Source organism: Typopeltis vanoorti, chromosome 1, assembly GCF_054136105.1.
Source record: "Typopeltis vanoorti isolate ZY-2024b chromosome 1, IOZ_Tvanoo_1.0, whole genome shotgun sequence".
In the NCBI taxonomy this organism is placed as follows: domain Eukaryota; kingdom Metazoa; phylum Arthropoda; class Arachnida; order Uropygi; family Thelyphonidae; genus Typopeltis; species Typopeltis vanoorti.
The window spans coordinates 130,085,555-130,106,191 of NC_143549.1; the positions used below are offsets into that span (position 1 = coordinate 130,085,555).

The window sequence follows — 20,637 nt, forward strand, 5'->3', positions numbered from 1 at the left end:
AAGATTGGAATCGGAGAGTTTCTTGCCGAATATAGTAAACTATAAAGTATCGGCAATCACTAGCGTGAGCTAATGCAAATGACCCTAGTATGCAAAAACACATTTCCTAGGAAATGCTACGAGTTGTCCGGTATTGTACTACGCACTAGGGTCACTTGCATTAGCTCACGCTAGTGGTCGCCGATACTTTATAGTTTACTATATTCGGCAAGAAACTCTCTGATTCCAATCTTTGAGTTTCTTATTCAGTTTTAAAACAATGTGGGATTTAATATCCCCTTAATTTAAATAATTTTCCAAAAATCTTTTCCTAGTTAAAATTGATTTTTTTATTTACGTTGTGTCATGTCTTCTATACTACTTATGAATTAGCGATCACTGCAGATGCTCAGTCATAGGTCGTATGCAATGCATAGTGTGAATTCTCAAATCATCTACTCAACCCCCCCCCCCCCAAACACACACCCCAAGATTAAATCCTGAGTGTGCTACTGCTGGGATGTATGAAAGATTATTAATTTAGGAGAATGTCAAGGGAGAAATAGTAAGCAAGAGGGAAAGTTAGATATTTATTTTTAGTAAAAAGTGAATATATTCATATTATCAAAAATGAATTTACCTGAGAGAAATAAAGTATGAGATCGTCCACAGGCAGCATCCACGATTAGTTGCTCTCGTAAAGTGTCTATGGCAGTTGGATTATCCTTTCTTTTTAGATCACAATGTCCTAACTGCCCTTTATCATTTCTTCCTATATAAATAAACAATTTTTTTAGAAAAATAAATAAATACATAAACACCCACTGCACTTTCTAAATGAAAACAGTGATATTATTTCTTAAAAAGGGCTTTTCTTCACTTGAATTAGAGCAAAAGTGACATTTATAAAACTACAAAGTAATCCATTATCTCAGATATAAAATGTACAACACTAAAAATAAGTAAATTTACTGGCATTAACTATTAATTTTTAACAATTCCCTAACAATTTGCTCTGATGAACAGACACTAAAGAAGGATTATGAAATCATTAACCAAACCTTTAGAAAAAAAATAGCTACATCAAAAAAAAAATAATAATAATTCACAAGATCCTCAACAATAATGCCAAGAAAGGTAAAAAAGATTGCAAAAATGGTATGGCCATACTACACATTAAGGGAATATCAGAAAAAAATAGAACACTATAGAATACAATATTAAGACAACTTTCAAACCTCCTGCAAAACTCAAAAGTATACTCAGCTCATCCAAAGATCCCCTTCCCTACCTTGTCTAACTAGGAGTTTAAAAAATTTCATCACCCACCTGCAACCCTACATAGGGAAAACAGGATATACAGTTCCAACAAGAAAAGGCAAACACAAATGGCACATTAAATTCCTTCACTACAGTAAAACAGGTCTGTCAGACCATGCACTCCAGACATCTCTAGAATTAACTGAAAGGGCACAAAGTTCCTACACTGCTCCAAAAACTGGTTTGAAAGAAAATTCAAGGAAGTGGTGAGATGCTGATTCATCATCATAATCTCAACAAGAATGATAGATTAGTAATTCCAAGAATATGGAAGACCCATCTGCAGTCAATATAGAATCCAGATCATGATGGCAGAATGCCAAACAGGACTGTAAAGATGAATTTGATGTAGTCCTACTGTAATTTTTTGAATCATCTGTATGTTATTATACGAATTATGTATAAAAAGTATTTATTAATTTAATTTTTGTTTGTTTGTTTCACCAGAGGTCAGGCTAGTACAAATAATTAACAAAGCAGTTAGATTTAGCTTACTTTTGAATAGTGTCACGTAGCTTTTGTCTTGTTCATTATATTTTCCTGATGATGACCTCGACATAGAGATCAAGTGTCATTTTCCTAATTATAAGTAAAATAATTGCTCTAATATGTGTTTTTGTCTCCATAAATTCTACACAATGAATGCTGACCACCATGTGACCTTGAAAGAAAGTAGAGTAAAGATGATCAGCCAGCTACTGGAATAATCTCATGACAACGGAGGAAAGGCCCCATAAAGGTAAGAATTATCAATGGAAAAAGTTCCAAAAGTACTATGTGGGCATGATAGGTATTATTGAAACAAAGTGGACTGAAAAAGGTGTTATCCTTCTAAATAATAAGATTATTTTATCAGGCAATACTGGTCAGCAAGGAAGAAGCAGCAACAGCATTCAACACCAAACATGAAAAATAAACTTTGTGAACAAGGGATGATTGACAAATTTTAAAATGAGAACTGAAAAAGGCAACTAATTTTTGTCTACTGTCTCACTAAAAGTGGCAGTAGTAAAAAAAAAAGAAAAAAAAGTGAAATGTGTATGTAACTGGCGTACCCCTTTTATAGATAGATAAAATTATAAAACACGATAAAACTGAAACCAATAAACACAAAGAGTGACATAAACAATTTTACAATTTAACAAATGTGTATAGACATGGATTACAGCACCGCACTTCATCACCTCAGGCCTCAGAAATTAATCAGTATCAGTGTTGCCAACTTAGTGACTTTGTTATTAGATCTACAGCATACTCCCTAATAATTTTACCATGTACCCCCCCCCACAAGGGTTATGCATACCACACGTTTAGAACCCACTATTCTAGAGAGCTCCTACAGATTCTATCCCAAAGGGCAGGGAGTCTGTAAGAGAATATTATCTGTGAGAATATTATCAAATTGTAAGATAGATTGGTACAGCATAACAGTTGTTCAGAGGTAAAGTAATGCTTCAAAAAATGAATTTACTAAATGTTAAGATGGAAAGACTAGATATATTTATGTCAAGAAAAAAGGAGGTTAGAATTATTAAGAAGAGAAATGTCATCTTGTTTAGAGATATGGGTAATATCAAAAGTAAAACTAGATGAAGTGTTTTTTGATGCAAAAAAAAAAATAATAATAATAATAATAATATCATCATCATCAAATTCCTGACATGTACCCTCAAGGGGGTGTACAGTATATGATAGTACTACATGAAAAATTTACATCATTACTAACTTCCTATCTACAATTTTCCTCCAAATCAGTCTGTTACTTGTCAAGACTCCAACATTATCAGATCTTATATTTCTATCGTCTAAGGCACAGTGTACCGTATCAATCCACCTATATCTTGGTCTTCCTCTGGGTCGTTTTCCTACCAACCTGGCAGAGAACACTTGTTTTGTTAATCTTTCCTCGCCCATTCTGTTTAAGTGACCATACCACCTGAGATTAGCTCTGCTAATGCATTCCTGGATGCCGACAATGTCCAGTTCTTTCCTAATGTCCTCGTTTTTAATATGATATTGCAATTGATGCCATCTGTTCGCGCCTCTAATCTTTCTCAGGACTCATATCTGCGGTCTCTAGTCTTTGAGGGTACATGTCAGGAATTTGATGATGATGTTTATCTGGTTTGATAAACATCATCATCATTTGATAAACTGGTTTGAACACCGAATGAATATTCAGTGTTCAAACCAGTGTTTTACTTCTGACCCAGCTCTCAGATCCATAAGTTAAAACTGGTTTGAACACTGTCTTGTATACAGTGTTCAAAAATTTAGTGTTCCAACTAATTTCTCTCTTATTCCATATGAATTTATTCAATTGACTTCCTCTTCCTACCATACCAGCTTTGTTGATTCTGTTGTCTATTTCCATATTTAATTTACCATCTTCACTAAAAATCGTGCCTAAGTAGCTGAAATGTTTTACTTATTCCACAGGTTCTCCGTTCACAACGCAGTTGATATTTTCAACGATTCTGCCTATTTTCATTGTCTTTGTCTTTTTATTGCTGACCTGCATACCATATCTATTACAAGAGTTATTCAATTTAGTGAGGGAATCATGCAGAATTGTAGCGGATTTATTTAGAAGTATAACATCGTCCGCATAAAGCAAAGAGCTGACATTAACATCTCCAATTCTGATATCATGTTTAATACCACTTTCCTTCATAATGTGATCCATATAGATAATGAATAACAGAGGGGATAATGTACATCCTTGTTTCACACCAGATTTAACATTAAACCATCTTCCTGTACTTCCTTCAATTCTAACTGCTGACTTACAACTCAAATACAGACTAAGTATTGCTTGATATAATGCCCCATTAACACCATATAAAATATATGGCGTTTGGAATAGCTTCTCTCTTGGCACCTTATCATATGCCTTTTCCAGATCGACAAAACTTAAATACAGATCTTTGTTATATTTCCATGCTTTCTCAACTATTTGTCGTAAAGTGAAGATTTGATCCTGACAGCGTCTATTTGGCCTGAATCTAGCTTGTTCTTCACCAAACTTTTCTTCCACAATTCTTCTCAACCTTATTCAAGTACACTTGCATAGATCTTGCCAGGAACACTCAGTAGGGAAATCCCTCTGTAATTCTCACATTCAGTTTTATTTTCCTTTTTATATATGGGTACTATTAGAGCTCTACTCCAATCATTGGGAATTCGTCCCTCTGTCCAGGCTTTCTGAACTATGCACTGCAGCCACTGTAAGACTTTTATACCACCATACTTTAGCATTTCTTGTCAAATATCATCTACTCCTGCTGCCTTTCCACATTTCAAGCCTTTGATGGCTTTTTCTACTTCAAGTATGGATATGTATTCCTGACGGCATGCCTGGTCAGTGTTTTTTATCACTGTGCTGTCATCACTGCTTGTTTCATTTAGCAGTTTTTCAAAGTAATTACTCCATACTTCAAGGATATCTTTTTCTCCTGTTTTCATGTAACCTTTATCATCTCTAACTCCTTTAACAGCACTCTTTCCTCCATTTCTATGCTTCTTCAACAACCTCCAGAATATCTTACCACCTTCTTGATATTTATTTTGTATGTTCTTGCTAATGTCCTGCCATGACTTTTGTTTAGCTAGTTTTACACAGTGTTTAGCTTTCTTACATTTGTCTCTGTATTCTCTAAGAGCACAAGCTGACGTATTTGCCAGGAACTTTTGATATGCTTTCTTCTTTTCCTTCACTGCCTCTTTAACTTCCTGTGTCCACCATGGAGTTCTGATTTTTCTATCCTTGCACACAACCTCACCACATGCCTCTCTGGCTGAATCAATCAGGGTTTCTTCAAGGCTTGCCACTGAATCTCCAAGGTTTGGTTCCTGGTCTCAAACTCTTTCATTTTTTCTTCAATAATCTTCTATAGTACACACCAGAGAGCTGCTCAACTATTATTCGCTTTAAAACTTTCTTACATGTTATTCTTTTCAATACGAAATTCAATTTTATCCTGCTGAAGACTATATAGTGATCGCTTCCAATTTCAAATTCTCTGTACACTCTGTTGTCCTGCACCAGGGAGATAACATCACTATCAACAATAACATAGTCAATGAGACTTTTCTTATTCCTTGCCTCTTCTCTCCATGTGAATTTGTGCACATTTTTATGTTGGAACATGGTGTTACTAATAACCAGTCCATGACCTGAGCAAAAGCCCAACGGGTATTAGCCATTATTATTGGCTTTGCTCTTTTCTCCAAATTTTCCCAAAATATTTTTGTATGTCTCACAATCATTTCCTACTCTGCTATTTAGATCCCCAACAAGAACCAACTTTTCCTTTTTCATTGTGTCAGTTGCTTTTTCTAAAGCATCAAAAAATTCCTCCACTTCTACCTTAGTAGAACCTTCTGTGGGACCATAGGCACAAATAAGTCCCATTGTCCAATTTCCCCATTCTGATATTTGCCCACATCACTCTACTTGAGATTGCCTACCATTCAAGAACATTAGCCTCGTATTTTGTGTTGAATACTATGGCTACTCCTTCTTTTCCTTGATTGTCATTTCCTGAATATAACATTTTGTATTTATTGTTCAGAAAGATCTCACCAGTTTTTGTCTTTTTTGTTTCAGTCACCCCTATTATGTAGATCTGATACTTATCTAATTCCTCAGCTAGCTCCATTTCTTTGCCATTCAGGCTTCTTATGTTGATAGTACCGATCTTTAACCCTGGTGATGTTGAGTTGGAGTGTGCTTTCAGATTTGTTCCAGTAGCTGACTTTTCGCTGTTTGCCCTGGTTCTCTGGCGAAAACAACAGGGGCCTTGTTTAACCGGGTGATGCCCCAGCTGGCATGAAATTTTGTCATGTTGTACCATCATTTTGTATATTGGTTTAAGCCAATAAGAATACAATTGGTTCGTCTAAATCCCAAATTGCCAGCCCATCCTCGTTCGTTCATTATCCAGGTAGATACCCAACAGGGTGCACCACGAGAAGGTGAGGATTGGACATTAGGTCAGAAGCCTTGGTCAGTTCTCCACATTTCTTTAAAAGCTATGTGGAGGTCTCCTCTCAGTTATACAGCTTTGACCCTTAAGCACCCCTAATAATAATAATAATATATATATATATATATATATATATATATATATTATGTTTTGCTAATAATGAAGTCAAAAAGTATCAAAACCATACTAAATAATAGTCTAAAGATCAGAATTAGAGTTAGAAGTATGTATTATAGTAGATTTGTGTACTGCAAGGTTTGTCAAATAAGAAAGAGTGCAGTATACAATCATCAGCAAAGAAGATAACTAATAAACAAAAGGAAAAGAGCATGTGAATGAATCAAACCATGTAGTACTCTACCATTCATGGCAAAATTTAAAGATAAATATCCATCCAGCATATAATCTATGATCAGAGAGAAAAATAGCCTAGATGCAAAATTCAGAAGACCATACATATAGTGGGAACTTGCATAATACACCCTCTGTCCAAAAAGAAACCGAACTTTTCAAAAATAGAAGAAACTAGTGGCACCACCAGTTGCATATTTTTGTTGTCGAAAGAAGTAACTTTCATTAGAGTTGTGTCAACTGCTTATGACGCCAAGAGTGACAGTGTTTTGACGAATGGTCGGAAAATGAGTTTCAAACAGAGCTGCAATTGACTTTTGTGTTAAACTTGGTAGAAGTTTTACCAAAACGCATATGGTGATGAATGCTTATCCCATACTCAAGTTTAAGAGTGTTTTAAGCAATTTCAAAGTGGTCGTGAGACGCTTGAGGACAATAAAAAGCTGGGTCGTCCAAAAACTGGACTGAGCGAAGTTAACATCCAAAAAGTGCGTGATTTCATCAAAGAAAACCCAAAATCGTCCATGAGATTGATTGAAGATGAATTGGGGATTCCAAAATCAATTGTGCACAACATTTTGAAGGAAAGTTCGGGCCTTCATAAATCGAATTCGTGATTTGTTCCCACACCAACAACCAAAAAATGTATCGATTGAGCACTGCAAGGACCTCGTCAAAACCGCTCGTAAGGACTCAAACTTCCTTGTAACAATCATTACTGGTGACGAAACATGATGTTTTGAGTATGAGCCCGAAACAAAGCACCAGTGTGCTGAGCAGAGACCACCAGAAGAGGGCATCCGAAAAAAAGCTGCTTGTAGAAGTCAAAAGTAAAGACAATGCTGATTTGTTTCTACGATTCCAAGGGCATTATCCACAAAGAATTTGTTCCACCTAGCCAAATGGCGAGTTTTATCTCGAAGTTTTGAAGTGATTGATAGAAAGAATTCGTCGCTTACGGCATGAATATTGTGATGCAGGCTGCTGGTCACTTCTGCACGATAATGCACCATCTCATCGTTCGAACATTGTGAGCAAAACCAAGTTTGTGTGTTGAATCACTCGCCGTATTCACCTGATTTACACCCTGTGACTTCTTTCTCTTCCCCCGACTTCATTTGTCAACGAAAGGAAACCAATACAACGGCACCGAAAACGTTCAAGCGGCAGTAACCACAATCCTCAACAGTATCCCAAAAGCCGATATAAAAAACTCATTTAACGAATTAATTGACCATGCCAAATGTTGTATCAAAGCTGAGGGAGCGGATATTGATTGAAATGAATGATTTGAATAATTATAAATGACCTATGTTTTATTTTCTATCAAAAGTTCAGTTTCTTTTTGGATAGAGGGTGTATGCCTCTCTGCCAATTTTGAGCAAATGTAGAACATTTAAACTGTATTTAGGATAGCCAGTTTCTAAAAATTTTCATTTGGGCAAAGTTTGTCGCCTGCCTTTGGACAAATAGCATTTGTCCAAAGGCAGGTGACATAATGCAAGATCTACTGATTTAGAATTGTACAATCATAATGGCAATCATTTATTTGTTGAGAAGTCCGAAACAGCAGGAATTATTTTTTCAGATCCCTTTCTGGAATCAGAAGACACAGAATGTGTGTCTGGAATGGCAGAAAAACATTATTTTTCAAAATCAGAGCATTCCTGAAATGCTTTGTTAATCATCTGATTATATCATCCTCCAGTTCCTCTAAATGCAAGAACTGGAAGAGATGCAATAAAACCCTAGCCGTAAAGAAATGGAAGCCGCACAGTTCGACAAAGCTAGAGTAATAGCTTTAGCAGATTACTGACTGCCATTTCCAGGTTTGCTGCTTTTAGACCCTTCGAAATCAGATTTTAATTTTATTTTATTATTTTTTAAAGTGTTGATAATCTACTTATAATCATTTCTGGCTTTAGTATAGACAAAAAAAAGAAGGTACAGATTTCAAAAAGCCAGTTGAGATAAATTTGATTCTCTTTTCCTAAACATTTTTGTCACACTTCATGGGGAACAATAGCTTAGATAATAGATAAGAATTTAAAGTGAAATGAGGAATAAAGATTTCGATATTATTAAGAATTGTTTCAGTGATGCATTCAGCACAAAATGTTTGGATCAGAAGATGGAAACAACAATCTAATTAAAGATATTAATCACAGAAACCATGAAGATATTTCACTTGGCATTTATATAACACTTGACAGTACTAGGAGTGGATGTGTGTATTACATTCTTAAAGAAATTACTATCAGGTTATAATCTGCAATCACTAAAAAACACACGTACTAACCACAGTGATAAGTTTTAATACGTACATATTTCATCCCAAGTATCATGGGACATCCTCAGTACAGTAATTCAAACAATACTAGGAATAACATACAGTTAGGGTGCATGATTAGTGATGAATTCACCACAGGTTTCATTGTATAAACAAAAATATAATCTGCAATGCCAAGTCCTTTCTGACAAATATCTATGATGTATTTAGAAAGATAATTTGTAAGAAAGAAATCGAGAATGTTTGTAGAGTTACTAGGATTATCAGGTAAGAACTGCATTCTTGAAGAAATTGCTATCAGGTTATGATCTGCAATGTGAGAAAGAAACCAAGAGAGTTATTAGTTTTTTAAATAACGAAACCTGTGGTGCAATCATAATTAAAAGAAACGCATATTAACCACAGTGAAAATGATTTAATTGTAAATATTTTTATTTATTTTTTACTTCTGTAGCACGTTATGCACGTTTAATGAGATTCTATTGTAATCATGCGCCCTAACTGTATGTTATTCCTATTATTGTTTAAAACTACTGTACTCATGATATCCTAAGATACTTAGGATGAAATATTTACAGTTAAATAATTTTCACTGTGGTTAATAAGTGTGTTTCTTTTAATTAGAGTTATTAGGATTATCTGGTAAGAATCTCGCAATTTTGTGTGAGCTCACTGGTGACAAAAATACCTCACATTTCTATCCAAGGTATTAGCATGTTGGAAAAGATAGCCAGTTGGAACCAAGAACATTAACAAGGAAGATGACTTCACTATTAGGAAACTGCATGAGAGAAAATTCATACTTGAAACAAATCAAAAACATCAGAATGGTTTTAGTATTAGGAGAAAGATACCAAAAAAATAAAAATAAATAAATAAATAAATAAAAGATATCAGAAAAAGGAAATTTACATTGAATACTACCTGATATTCCATATCAGAGAGAGAGAGAGAACATATACACAAAGGCCATCTTTGAGATGGAAAGATTTTATAATTGGGAAAAGTGAGATAAGTAGACATTGAAAAAAGCAGAAAGTTCAGGTACTTAAGAAAAGTAGGCATGATTTGGAGATAAAAATGAACAACACTAAGGTTGGAACTAAGACCATGTATATTTGTAAATGAAAGATTTGGAGAGGACTGCCTTGTTCTGCAAGTAATCTAGTCATGATTTTTGTTTAATGTAAGCTGACACTAGGAAGGACATGAAATCTGGTAATGGATTCTTTGCACAACATACCACTCTTAACTTTGTGTCTCAACATCTGGAATGAATTCTGAGATTTCTAGTCTTCTTTTCAATGGTAAGACCACTGTTTGCACTCCCAATTTAAAAATCTGCTCTAATCAAGTTACAGAAATTTTCATTCTATTCAAAATTCATCATGCAAATTATGGAAACAATTACCGTGTTAGTTTAATATAAACCAAAATAAATACTTGATGTTTTGACCTTCATATTAAGGTCATCATCTGGAGTATACACATATATATACAGAGAAACGAGCTGCACTACAATCTACATGCTAAAGTTACTGACCAACCATAATAATTATTGGCCTGATCTCTGGTGGAAAAAAAAAACATGTCTACAAAAAGGAAAAAAATTAATAAATAATAAATAAAACTTATTACTTATATAAATATACATATAAATCACAGCCAATTGGTATAGATAGTGGCCAATAAAAACTGAAAAACTGCTTAAAGTCCTAAAGTCAGGGTTTACTGGAAACTAAGTGGGCTGAATCTGTGCCATCCAAATTCTTGGAATTTTTATGGCGGCATAAAAATCCCACGAATTTGGATGGCACACCACTAGTCCCCCATTTTAGCTTTGATTCTGCCTCTCCATATACACTTTTTGATATCTGTCCAGCAGCCACCCTCTTATCTACTTAAACAGTGTCATATCCATCCCCATTTGTTCTAATTTGCATAACAGAGCTCCATGTGGTATTCTGTCAAATGCCTTCGCAAAATCATTATGTAGTCATTTCCTCTATCCAACTCAGCTATAATTCTATTATAAAAAGTTAGTAAATTACTAAGGCATGACGGCTCTTCACAAAGCCATGTAGACTCTCATACAGTATCATATTTTTATGTACTCATTCTTGAATTCTTTTTTTTTTTTACCAATTTTTCTAGTACTTTTACCACCACACTTGAGATACTGATTGGTCTATACTTTGCTATTGCAGTCTTAGAACCTTCCTTATGCAGAGGAATTATTTTGCCCTCTTTCCATCCCTTGGAACTCTACCAGAGCTGGCACTTAAATTAAAAAGCCCAGTCAAAAGCATTTCCAGTTCCCTTGCACGTTCTTGCAAAACCCTAGCTGATATCCAATCTAATTCCACAGCTGTATTTACATTGAGATTTTGCAATATCCTAAGAACCTCCAATTCATTCATAATCAACGTGTGTGTCTCCTTATCTGAATATCTATAGAAATATACAGAAGAAGACAAACTACTGGAGTCATTAATTTCCTAAACTAATTGTTGTTTAATGGCATCAGCAATAACTAATACAAATTCTTTACATTTCATGCCATTTTGATACTGTTCTACTATTGTGCCCAGGAAGTTTGTGAAGTTAAACGATTTATAGAAGTTAGCTTTATAACAGGCTATATTAAAAACGCACTTCAGGTTTAAGTATTCTAGAATCATCCATCTTTCTTTGGAAAATGGATAGAGGTGCGTTACCCAGATGATTTCTGATAAAGTCTATATCACAGAATTTTTTGGAAAACTGAACATCTCTTGAAACCTAAATGTCTCCACTTTAAAATGGCCTTGAAAATCTTGAAGTAATCTACAATTTCTGTGTAGCCCAAGATTATTTTTTATGCATTACAGAATGCAACTTCACCTTTGTAGTGCCTTAGAAAGCATGTATTGTTTTTAGATTATTGATACAACAGAAGTATTATTTTTCTCTAGTGTTATTACTATTTAATGGTCTCTTATCTTAGCCTTGAATTTTGCACTGCTTCACAAAAAGTGCAGTTTGTATTTCCTTTCATTTATTATCCATAAAGGTGAATTTATACAAATTATTCATGAAAATAATTCAATAGGAAAGGCAAATAATGAATTTTACAAATACAACTGAAGACAGTCAACTCTGACAACAGAGGAGCCAGACTAACTTTTCAAGGTGTCATGTCAATAACGTGATTCATCTTTGACAAATAATTTTGTAAATAACACTATTAAAAAAGCCTTTCATCATGTAAAATGTTCAAATATATAATTACCTCCAAGCTAATTCACATTGTGAATTGTGGAAATAAGCTTATGCCAATCAACTGCATTACAATTACATATCTACTTAAGGGTTAAAGAGGGTATTGGGAGAATAAGAACATAAATGTCATATTTTGTATTATAATTGGCAGTGAACAAATGAAAATTGCTTTTCGTAAATTATATATATAATTTTTTTAATGGTATCCATGATTTTGATAAGAACAGTGATGACTTACAAATTATGCAAATTAAAATGCTTAAGAATATTTGACTATTTATTTAAAAATTGATCTATGGATGTAGGGTGAGGGATAAATAGTACCACCTGTTGTCATAGATTGGAATTACTTCATATTTCAGAAACAACAGTGAGGTAGTTGGCATGAAGATGCTCACTTTGAGAGCATCTTTGTGCAAACTGACTTTTGGCAGGGACAAACAGTCTATGAATGAATTACTTATTAAATTAATTACATAAAATTTATATCTCCTGGTTGAAAATAAAACTTCTTTATTACATTCACTGGAGGCCACTATGATCACATAATTTGATAGTGAATGAGGTAATAAAAAGAAAATGGGGGAGTATATTCTCGCTGCATTTAGAACAAGACTGAAAATTCTGCCACTTGTCTGATAACGTGCATGTGTAGAGTGGGCAAATGGATTTCTTCAGCCCTGCTCACAGTACTAACTTATCAAAGATTTTAAACAATAGCAAATTATACTTACCCCAAGTCATAGTTCTACCATCTTCTGTAAGCAACACTGTGTGGCAGGATGAATTCCCCGACACCACTGTTCGTACTCTAATTCCCTGAAGAGGAGCCAAACGATGAGGTCCCCACAAATTTCGACCACCTGCTCCCTTAGCTAGAATATTAATAAAAAGTTAAAATCAAAAATAGATTCCAAAATCAGTCTAATAATTTAAAAAAAAAAAAAAAAAAACACTAGGGTATGAATAGTTAATTATTTTTCTCTTTTCTATCTCACACCCCTTCCTTCTACCTATTATTATTTCTTATCATTATATAAAGAAACCTGTGGAGAATTCATGACTAAATAAACACATTTAAAACCACAGTAGGTTTTTTTAAAAAACCTACTACTGTGGTTTTAAATGTGTTTATTTAGTCATTTCTTATCATGTTGGCTAGGATGGGAAAGATGTTTGTTTACAGGATGATAGCGCATTTTTATACACAGTAAACAGCCTTAATAAAACTGAATTCAATTTATCTTCTAATTTACACAAATGGCTTAGGTTACTTAGTAATCATAGCCAGAGAAAGTCAGAGCTTGTCAACCAAATTTTGGATCCTGATGCTCACTAATCTTTCCAACACTTTAACTACAACACTTGACACACACACACACACACACACACGTTAATCTATAATTTGATGCTTGGATTCTGTTACCTCCTTTAGAACTTGACCCAATGTAAGACTCATATTGTCATGGCAGATTTCAACTCCCTGGCAAATTATTTTAAAATATGCAGTGATACATCAAGTCCCACAGCCTTATTAATATTAAGTTTGCTTCACTTCCTCACTCACAGTCTGTCTCTCCTCCTCATCATCCAACCACGTCTCACCTAAATCCACCAAAATGTTTGCGTAAACAAAATCAATGCAACCATTTAATTTCCCTTGCAAGTGCACTTCTAGCATTTGTATACAAACATAACAAACTCTCCATGATGTCACATTCACAAGGAGATGAAAAGCCTTTATGAACTGCTCTTTAAAGATCTCAACTACAGTAATCCCTAGATTAATGCACCCCCAATTAGTGCATCATTTTTTTTCGATACCCAAATTCAATTAGTGCACCTATATGCATCTTAAAAATAAATATTACAAATTTTAAAAATTTTTGATCTATACATTTTTTATGGCTAACTATTTTAAAAAATCACTCACCAGAATGAAATAATTTAGTTACTGATTTAAAACATTTTACAGAGTTATTTTTAATGGCATACTACACTACTTCCATGTACGCTATGTATACTATGTTCCAAATTTTTACCGCCAAAATTTATGTCATCTGCTAATTACATAGCATTTTCCTGATCATATCTTGTACCTCCTTTGCTATTATTTTCCTTACATTTTTTTTTATTTTAAAGTATTTTTCCAACCTTTCATCATGAGTAAAAGAAAGTGAAAGTGTGAAAATGATTCGAAAAGTAATCTCATTGGAAAAAAAACATGAAATAATAAAAAAAGTGAACAAGGCGAATACAGAGCAAAGATAAGAACAAGAACACAAAAATGGGTGAATCAACTATGAAAGCAATTTTAAGCAAAGCTGCCGAATACAAAGTATTATGATGACAGAATTAGAGAGACTTCTTTGAACATGGATCAAAGATTGTAACCAAAAACAGATCCTACTAAAAACTGACCTTATTAAATCAAAAGCATTAAGTCTCTTTGCAACCTTGAAAGAAAGGGTTATCTATCAATGATGGAAAAGAAGAATTCCACGTTAGTGCTGGGTGGTTTGAGAAATAGCCTACATAATTTTCTAATCACAGGCAAAGCTGCAAGTACCAATAAAGAGGATTGAAGAAAATTGTAAAAGAAGGGGGCTATTATGACAACAAATATTTAATGTCGATGAAACCAGCCTTTTTGGAAGCCAATACCCTCCAAGACTTTTCTGGCTAAATCAGAGAAATCTCAGCCTGGTTATAAAGTCACAACATCAAATGAAATTACTGCCAGCAATATGCGATCCATTTGGAAGCACATTCTTCCACATTGTGCAAATGATTTTAGAGGCTTTTCAAATGAATCTAAGTTAATTAAATCTCATTCTGAGAAACTGAGTGATTCCAACCTGCTAAATTTAGATGCACAGCAGGAAGATCCGGAAGAATATGAAGAAAATTTAATCACTGACAAGCCCAAAGAGATTTCACAGAAACAAATTTAAAATATTTTTCGTGAAACCGAAACTTTTAAGTAGCAATGCTTAGAAACTGGCCCTTGTGAAGAGAGAAGCAGGAGAATTTGCTGAAGAGGTAGTTGTATGAAAAAAAGAAACAGAATGCCCACCAGAATAATAGATTTATATTTTGAATATGTTTTATTGAATTTCAGCTTCATAGTTTTCCTTTTTTACTAGGCCCTGAGACATACCCTAATTCTTTTATAAAAAAAGAGTCAAGGGTAAAAAAAGAAATTTGAGGAACGAATTATACTTTTTTCCATAGGTTATACTCAATCAGTGCGTTTTCGATTAATGCGCCTGTTTTAAAGAATGCATTAGGCACATTAATTGAGGGATTGCTGTATATCCTCTGCAACAGTTGTCCCTATATTATTTTCTTCAATCAATGCCATCCTACTATAATTGTTCTTATTTTGGCTAGCTACATATTGAAAGAACTACCTAGGATTTTTTTTTTTTTTTGCTTCATTAGCTAACTGCTGTTCATACTTGACTTTCTGTACTCTTATCAATCAAGTCACCCTCCTTGCCTGTTCTCTGTATTTCTCATGGAATTGATTATTACCACTCATCTTATGTTGCCTCTATAATGCTTTTTTCTCTTTATTGCATGTTTAATCTCTTCATTTATCCATTTCGCAGCTACCTTATTTAACCTTCTGAGCTTTGGAATAGATTTAGACATTGCTTCTATTTGAATATCACCAAAGCAGCACTGATTTCCTTTCCACCTAACTCCTCATTCCATGCTATAGCTCCAAGCTGTCTCCTGAGTTTCTCATAATTATCAGCCTTGTAGTTCCACATATACCTTTTCCTCACATGGCCAGCAACCACTGACATAATCATTTCATGGTCACTCTCACCTTCTGGAGAGAGATTTGACACCGCAGGGCAAATGAATAGCGCTGTGGATGCCGCCAACTCGATCCCTCATGACACCACCCCCCTCGGCAAAAGGAAGGAAGAAGCCTTCTTTCATTGTTCCAATCAGTAGAGGTGAATAACACCTGCTGATGAGATGTCAAATCCAAGACCCTTAATCCTTGAGTGCTCTCTATTACATACTACCTGAGGAGGTAGTTGTCCCTCAAAAACTCATTTTCTTTACTTCCAATTGCAATCTCATCATCCCAATCGATATTTTCGTAATTAAAATCGCCCTTTTCTCATTTGCTTGGCTAATTTGCTTATACATTACCTGGTCCCTGCCTTCCACATTACCAGATCTATACCAACATCCAACAAAATATTTCATTCTATACACCTCTATCTAACACCATACTGCCTGAAAACCACTACCACTATTTACCCCTTGCATCTCTACCTTGTATGGACATAACACTTTTTCTATCCCCAATAGCACTCCACCTTCCTTTTAATGCTTTCTACCTTCACAAAATACATCATACCCTTCCATCTCTATTTCCTGTCAGGATGTCATCTTCATCCAACTACGTCTCACCTAAATCCAACAATGTTTCGGTAAACAAAATCAATGCAACCATTTAATTTCCCTTGCAAATGCACTTCTAGCATTTGTATACAAACATAACAGCTCATTACTGGATCTATAACAAGTTTCACTGATACCACTTATTAGATGTGACTTCTCCATACTTTCCTCAAACCATTTCTTTTTCTCCTCAATCATCTCAGAACCTTCTTCAAATCTAAGTTTTCCCTACATCCCAGGTCATCTCCTTCCTTACACTCTACACACATTCACATCCTCTTGGAGCATCAGCCTTTCTCATGCTGTGTTCCCATCCTTTCCGAGTTTTCATGTTTGTCGTGCATGCACACTTGTTCTCCCATTCTCTACACTCATGCCACCCACTTCTTCGTTCATAAACACCACTTCAATCTCTTCCTTCTTACTCTCCTGCTCTTTCACATCGCTTCTTACTTGATCAGATTCATTCTCTGCACTCATTTCTCTACTCACCAAAACCATTCAAATGCAGTCTATCTCTTATACAGTTTAATTCAAACTCATTCCACATTAACAAACTGCACTCCTTTCTCCTCACACATTTCTGCTAACATATCATTCATAATTCTTTCTCTCTGTCTCATCTCATCACTGTCACATATTGGCAACACACCTTTCCTCACACTCTTATCTTTTATCCTTCTTAACAACCTCCTGATTTCCAATCTTACATTCTCCTTGTTCCCAGTCAATGAGAACAAGTAGAATGTACTTTCATGTTTAATTTGCCATATTCACTAAAAAACTGTATCTAAATAGCTGAAATGTTTTACTTTTTCTATAAGTTACCTATTAAAGATGTTCCTGCTTATTTTGATAGTCTTTGTCTTTTTAATGTTGAATGTTCATAAGAAATTTGGTGCAGTAGTTATTCAATTTAGTTAAAAAATTCTGCAGACTTGTTTATAGGATTTATTTAATAGTATAATATTATCTGTATTAAGTATCTGCATTAAGTGTTGAGATTAACATCTCCAGTTTAGATATCAGTCTTAACCACTTTTCTTTGTTACGTGATCTATTGAGAACATGAATAACAGTGGAAATATTCTGAACTCTTGTCTGTCCCCTGATTTTACACCAAACCTATTCTAATGGGTGGCTTGCATCTCAAATATAGACTATGTATTGCACAGTGTCCCATTTACATCACATAATTGCAGTATTTTAACAGGTTTGTTCTTGGTGCCTTGTCATATGTCTTTACCACATCTGCAAAACTCAAATACAGATCACATTATTATTATTACCTAACACCTCCAAGAAGTCTAAATACTCAATCTTGGTAGAGTACACCAATCCACCCAACACTGCCTGCATTGCTCAATCCTCCATTAATACCACTGTTCACCATGTACTACCCAGGAATAGTAATTTTTGTCACTAACCTGTAGTGTTCTCTCACCAATCTACCTATATATAGTATGAAAGACTAGTTTCTGAGATTTAAAAAAAAAAAAAAAAAAAACTGGCTACCTCCATCCGAGATCAGTTACACTCACCTTCAATTGCAAGAGCCCATTGCAAAAAAAAAAAAAAAAAAACTCTTATTGTTACAACAAGAATCAAACTCAGATCTTTCCAATAGAAGAGCAAAACATCCAGTTGTCCTTTAAGTCACACTATGGAAAATTATATCATCAAATTCCTGCCATGTACCCTCAAGAGGTGTACAGGATATGACAGTACTACATGAAAAAATTACATCATTACTAACTTCCTATCTACAATTTTCCTCCAAATCAGTCTGTTACTTGTCAAGACTCCAACATTATCAGATCTTATATTTCTATTGTCTAACACACTTTGTACCGTATCAATCCACCTATATCTTGGTCTTCCTCTGGGTCGTTTTCCTGCCAACCTGGCAGCACTTGTTTTGCTAATCTTTCCTCTCCCATTCTATTTAAGTGACCATACCACCTGAGATTAGCTCTGCTAACGCATTCCTGGATGCTGACAATGTCAAGTTCTTTCCTAATATCCTCATTTTTAATATGATATTGCCATTGATGCCATCTGTTCATGCCTCTAATCTTTCTCAGGACTCTCATATCTGCAGTCTCTATTCTTTGGTCAGGTGTTTTACTTCTGACCCAGCTCTCAGATCCATAAGTTAAAACTGGTTTGAACACTGTCTTGTATACAGCTAATTTAGTGTTCCGACTAATTTCTCTCTTATTCCATATGAATTTATTCAATTGACTTCCCACCATACCAGCTTTGCTGATTCTGTTGTCTATTTCTATATTTAATTTACCATCTTCAGTAAAAATCGTGCCTAAGTAGCTGAAATGTTTTACTTGTTCCACAGGTTCTCCATTCACAACACAGTTGACATTTTCAATGATTCTGCCTATTTTCATTGCCTTTGTCTTTTTATTGCTGACCTTCATACCATATCTATTACAACAGTTATTCAATTTAGTCAGAGAATCTTGCAGACTTGTAGCGGATTTATTTAGAAGTATAACATCATCCGCATAAAGCAAAGAGCTGACATTAACATCTCCAATTTTGATATCAGGTTTAATACCACTTTCCTTCATAATGTGATCCATATAGATAATGAATAACAGAGGGGATAATGTACATCCTTGTCTCACACCAGATTTAACATTAAACCATCTTCCTGTACTTCCTTCAATTCTAACTGCTGACTTACAAATCAAATAAAGACTAAGTATTGCTTGATATAATGCCCCATTGACACCATATAACTGCAGCGTATTGAATAGCTTCTCTCCTGGCACCTTGTCATATGCCTTTTCCAAATCGACAAAACTTAAATACAGATCTTTGTTATATTCCCATGCTTTCTCGACTATTTGTCGTAAAGTGAAGATCTGATTCTGACGGCCTCTATTTGGCCTGAATCCAGCTTGTTCTTCACCAAGCTTTTCTTCCACAATTCTTCTCAACCGTTTCTCAAGTATACTTGCATAGATCTTGCCAGGAACACTCAGTAGGGAAATACCTCTGTAATTCTCACATTCAGTTTTATTTCCCTTTTGATATATGGGTACTATGAGAGCTCTACTCCAATCATCAGGAATTCGTCCCTCTGTCCAGGCTTTCTGAACTATGCAGTACAGCCACTGTAAGACTTTTATACCACCATACTTCAGCATTTCTGGTCGAATATCATCTACTCCTGCTGCCTTTCCACATTTCAAGTCTTTGATGGCTTTTTCTACTTCAAGTATGGATATGTATTCCTGACTGCATGCCTGGTCAGTGTTTTTTATCACTGTGCTGTCATCACTGCTTGTTTCATTTAGCAGTTTTTCAAAGTAATTACTCCATACTTCAAGGATATCTTTTTCTCCCGTTTTCATGTCACCTTTATCATCTCTAACTCCTTTTACAGCACTCTTTCCTCCATTCCTAAGCTTCTTCAACAACCTCCAGAATATTTTGCCACCTTCTTGATATTTATTTTCTATATTCTTGCCAAAGTCCTCCCATGACTTTTGTTTAGCTAGTTTTACACACTGTTTAGCTTTCTTACATTTGTCTCTGTATTCTGTAAGAGTAAAAGCTGACTTATTTGCCAGGAACTTTTGATATGCTTTCTTCTTTTCCTTCACTGCCTCTTTAACTTCCTGTGTCCACCATGGAGTTCTGATTTTTCTATACTTGCACACAACCTCACCACATGCCTCTCTGGCAGAATCAATCAATGTTTTCTTCAGAGTTTGCCACTGAATCTCGAAGGTTTGATTCCTGTTCTCCAACTCTTTCATTTTCTTTTCAATAATCTTTCTGTATTTTAGTCTACAGTTCACATCTGAGAGCTGCTCAACTTTTACTCGCTTTAAAACTTTCTTACATGTTATTCTTTTCAATATGAAATTCAATTTTATCCTGCTCAAGACTAAATAGTGATCACTTCCAATTTCAAATCCTCTGTACACTCTGGTGTCCTGCACCAGGGAGAAAACATCACTATCAACAATAACATAGTCAATGAGACTTTTC

General features: G+C 34.8%; 1 protein-coding gene across 1 annotated transcript in view; it reads right to left on the reverse strand.

Moving 5' to 3' along the window:
* LOC150110425 (protein RCC2 homolog) overlaps positions 1-20,637 on the reverse strand; it is a 198,403-nt gene that overhangs the window by 114,139 nt on the left and 63,627 nt on the right. Inside the window, exons 3-4 of the mRNA XM_090393729.1 lie at positions 12,924-13,064; positions 620-751 (exon numbers count right to left, since the gene is read on the reverse strand). Of these exons, the coding sequence (XP_090249855.1) occupies positions 620-751; positions 12,924-13,064 (273 nt within the window). The remainder of the gene's footprint in view (positions 1-619; positions 752-12,923; positions 13,065-20,637) is intronic.